The 4,440-nt window shown below is 41.0% G+C and overlaps 1 protein-coding gene across 2 annotated transcripts; it reads left to right on the forward strand.

The window, feature by feature from the left end:
- The first annotated feature begins 1,646 nt into the window (after nt 1–1,646).
- LOC125957067 (putative ferric-chelate reductase 1 homolog) lies at nt 1,647–3,079 on the forward strand. Of its 2 annotated transcripts, XM_049689474.1 has the most exons (7): nt 1,647–1,713; nt 1,779–1,863; nt 1,932–1,989; nt 2,052–2,286; nt 2,379–2,491; nt 2,581–2,640; nt 2,734–3,079. In XM_049689474.1, exons 1-7 carry the CDS (start codon nt 1,704–1,706, stop codon nt 2,824–2,826), a joined length of 654 nt encoding a protein of 217 aa, XP_049545431.1. In that variant the 5' UTR covers nt 1,647–1,703; the 3' UTR covers nt 2,827–3,079. The 2 variants fall into 2 exon arrangements, with proteins under 2 accessions (XP_049545431.1, XP_049545430.1); XM_049689473.1 differs by lacking the exon at nt 1,647–1,713 and having other exon boundaries at nt 1,742–1,863.
- Nucleotides 3,080–4,440: the final 1,361 nt, after the last annotated feature.

Below are 4,440 nucleotides of genomic sequence, written 5' to 3' on the forward strand. Positions count from 1 at the left end.
ACGACCCGATGCCAGGCTAGAGGCCAACGGAGTCAAGCAGCGTTTTCGTTGACCGTACAACTTTTAAGCAAATTGAAACCATCATCAAAAGCATCGATACAATGCCCCATTGAACTGTTCAATGTCTTCCGTGTTCCCGTACGCTAGAATTTCTAATCCTATTTGCATATTCTGTCAATGCAATATCCTATATACGCTGGAATACCTTAACTACGAACATGTCTGTGGAGAGGTTTAACTATTCTTGACAATCTCTCAAGTGCACATTGCTCAGCAGAACCATCAGCGTGAAATAAATGACTATTGCAAGAAAAAGAGAATACAAAAGCAATAGCAATAGAGAAAGAATGCAAAAGCATATAACTTAGCAGGCGTAACCCTTCCACTATTTTTGCTAATAAGTCAGAAAACTACCGTTTAAAAATCATTAAAAAAAAATCAAGTATTCACTTTAATGAACACTTACAACATAATCGTGATAATCAACAGAAATTGGCTTTTATTATATTATGAACTAAACACACCGAATTCAGATACACAGTACGAATAAGCGCACGACCGAAAGTGGCAATTGTGCCAATCGCACACAGTAGCAACTAACACAATTGTTAAGTATCGACCCGGTATCACCCCGATCGATATGATTCTTCCAACATCTAACCATCAGAGCGCAGTGCTCTCTCCTCATACGCACCCGGTAATGACATCTGAAGTGCAGTTCATATTTCGTTCCTGGACTGTGAGAACCCAGCTACCTCACTGATACGGGCCATCGGTATGCTATCTATTGTCCACGCTGCGCGAGATAATGCTGCGCGAGAGCCGTATCTTTATCAGCATTAAAACCCACTAACGACTCCATAGCAATGAGCTTCGCGAGAACTACATATCGCAACTGACGCTATGAGTGTTGCCGTTCCATCCATCCCCACTCCATCTTGTGCAGTCTACCGCCGGCGATTCCGAGGTTCGGAACTTGCGTGATTTATAGCAAGAGCATGTTAATGAAATTGTTGCTGAAATAGCTCTCACCGCCTGATACGAAATGTACGGCAGCGATACTACGGAAGCGTTCTCATCAATATTTGACGGTCCGGTATATGCTGGTGAAATGGGTCAGTAAGTTGGATTTATGGTTGTTTTATTAGTGCAGCTCCTCGCTTTATTTTATCACTGCATCATTCAGTGTTACACTCTTTACTAATACTCATTTAATAAAAACTGTTCAGCTTTTGTTCTGCCCATTCCATTCTCAACTTTACACTGAGCAACATGCACTAGAACTAAATAACATGACGTCACAAAACATACACCAAATCGATAAAAAGGTTCGTCTTTTCGACGCCCAAGTATAGCGAAAACCTTCGCAAAAATTCCTTTTTTATTAAATTTTTATTTCAAACCTCCAGTTCGAATTCATGATGCAGCCGTTTTGAGATACCGTTAATAGAGCCTATCAGGTATCAGTAGGGTTGACGGTCGTCACCACATCATTAACGTCCACCAATTGAAACGTTCCGTTAGGCACCTGGTAACGAGACTGATAAGGTACTATAGCTAAGCGTTAAGGGTTGATAACGCAGCGAGGCCCAGACGTTTCAATTACTAACGACATCCTGATGTTACTGTAGCGCAGTTTGAAGCTATCCGTTAAACGATTCGTTGGTGCTATTCAGCAGAGAATCAAAAGCTCACCGGACGCGATGGAATATAGTAAGCAATGGGTTAAATTGAACGATTTTTGTATTTCAAGCGACAATATACAATGCATCTTGCAGATCCTTCCGTATTAAAGCGACTGCACGCTACCTTCATGGTGGTCGCATGGCTTTTCTTCAATTCATTAGGCACATCACTAGCTAGGTATGTAACGCCCGTGAAAAAGGTTTCTAGTAAATATCAGATTCCTTATTGCTATCGGCCAATTGTAGATATTTCCAAAATACATGGACCAACAAGCAGTACTTTGGAGTTTCGCGATGGATGTTTGTGAGTGCACAGAATTTAGCATAAAGGTTGTTACGATTATTTAATCTTTTACCACATTTCAGTTTCACCGTGCTTATATGGGCTGTTGCTGGACGCTAACATGTGCTGCAATTATTTTCATATTCATCGATCTTGAAGAATTCAAAGCACATGCGCACGCCATCGTTGGTTTAATTACCTTTGCACTGTGCTTTCTGCAGCCGATTCTAGGCATGGCAACTCCTTCGCAGACAAAGGCACGAACAACGATCAAATTACTGCATCGAGTTTTCGGAAACCTAGCGTACATCCTGGCCGGTGAGGCATGGCTATGGCTACAATGAATGTTTAAAGTGAACCCCTCAGTTATACCATTTGTTGCGAATCTTCCTTGCATCACCTCCTTGCAGTAACAAACATGTTTCTCGGTGTTGGACTGGAAGAAGCCAAGATATCAAACGCCATGTACGGATTGTTGGGAGGAACGTTGGCTATTCATATCCTCGCTCACGTGATGTTCAATGTAAGTGTTACCGTATGTGCGCCGTAGCTATGGTGCAGATATGGCGGTCATTAACTGTAATTTTCCCATTCTTCACTATTGCCCTCTAGATTCTCGAATATCTGGCTCGAGAAAGGAGCTCCGAGTTGAGCCCCAATAAGGATGCACCGGTAAGGCACCACAACGCATAACATAACTCAGTCATACAATCAGTGTTCTACTGCTCTGCTCTTTCACTTCCATGCTCCTGCTCACGCTGCTAGTTTTCACGATGGAGAAAAACAACGCTGATGGTGCAGATGATAGCCCTGTACGCCTTCACGATAGCGAACGTGGTATTCGTGTGGCGAGGATAAACCCGTCAAAGTCAGCTCCCTGGTTAAGTTTTGAGCTACCGTTGGATAGAATAGATGCGTCTATGTTATGTCTTTTACGCTACTAATACTAAAGCTACACAACTGTGATGCACATACATAGCCCAGTACAAGCTAAATGTTAATATAGACTTAAAGGTGAAGCTGACACCGGTTCTGATCAACGACTGAGCGCCTTTTCCTCCAATAAACTGTCCATCCATGGTGGTACTTCAGATAACGAAGGCTCAGATGAATGATACATGTACGTTATCGGAGTAAGTTGCTATCACTAGCCTATTTTGTTGCTTATCTTTCAAACAATACCGAAACGAACCGAATTGTATTGTACGAATGCAATTTAAGCCTCAGTGCGTTATCAACAAAGCACTCGTAGCATAATCGTACGTTATCGCGGCTCAACAATCCCAGCAATAAAAAGATTAGGTCATCTGTCAATGCGATATGGTTCATTGGAAGATAATCATTATTAAGATATTTGTCCTTTAACTTTAAGCAGTGCACTTCGCATTCGAACTCAAAAATAATCAAAACGCCTTTTCTTTATAATGAATCCGCTAAAAGAAACTACACTAACAATAGATCTTTTTTCGAGTACAATACGAGGAAGGAATATCAATTCGTTTATAACAATAAAATGTTATGGGCTTTAAAGATATTGCTTAAAGTAAAGAGAATTATTATCTTTTCTCTACATTTTGATCATTCCTAGTTAGTATGAACCGTTCCGAATGGTCGTAGGACTCGTACCTCATTTTCAGTCGTTAAGTTAATGTAAAATCCTCTGACCTACCGCCACAGTGCACCACAACAACCGAAGTGGTATGGTACATCATCTACGTTAATATCCATTAAAATGGTTACTAACATTTTCACGTCAAAAGAAGATACGCTCACCATCATCGGGTATCATCGGGCATTATGCTGCACCATGCTGTTACTACTGCTGTGGCCACCATCCATGTCGTGTCTCATCGGCATCAAAGATGATGATTCCGTGCAGTCAGCACACAGGCACTTCCATTACCATTCCTTTGCAGCGGTATCCTTTGCAGCGGTACTGGTCCGACAAGAGCAGACCACGGATTATTATAATAACAGGCGAAAGTTATGCATTCTCAGTTATGATCCACTAACAGCTACAGCTAGGAGGCATGGAATGTGCTCTCCATTTATCATTATTTAGATTTCCAATGTATTTAGTAATTCCATGCATTTTTCTTCATTCAAATTTAGTTCATTCATTCAAATATTGGTTTTGTGACTTATATTACACCTGGTAAATACACATTCATAAAACATTTAAAAACGCAATACATGAAGTAATTCTTCAATGGACAAAAGCCGACAGAAGAACGTGCTTGCTTTATGTTTATAGTTTCGTACAAATCATTTCTCAATGTGTTCTAAACCAAATAACTCGATTCGTTTGATGTTAAATCTGTACACCGACACACGTTTGGGATCTGATGTAAAGATAGAAAACTATGGCCATAGCCGGCTACGGCATACCTGAGGCTATCATAATTTCCCCTGCAAGAAGTATAACGATGATTTACGGGCGAAGAAATACAGGGAAGAATCTGCCGCTTCGCA

Source organism: Anopheles darlingi, chromosome 3, assembly GCF_943734745.1.
Source record: "Anopheles darlingi chromosome 3, idAnoDarlMG_H_01, whole genome shotgun sequence".
NCBI lineage: Eukaryota > Metazoa > Arthropoda > Insecta > Diptera > Culicidae > Anopheles > Anopheles darlingi.

Coding starts and splice junctions, on each gene's coding strand:
- LOC125957067 (XM_049689473.1), top strand. CDS start 1,766: ATGCATCTTGCAGATCCTTCCGTATTAAAGCGACTGCACGCTACCTTC. Junction 2,492..2,580: donor TCGCTCACGTGATGTTCAAT/GTAAGTGTTACC, acceptor ATTGCCCTCTAG/ATTCTCGAATATCTGGCTCG. Junction 2,641..2,733: donor GCCCCAATAAGGATGCACCG/GTAAGGCACCAC, acceptor TCACGCTGCTAG/TTTTCACGATGGAGAAAAAC.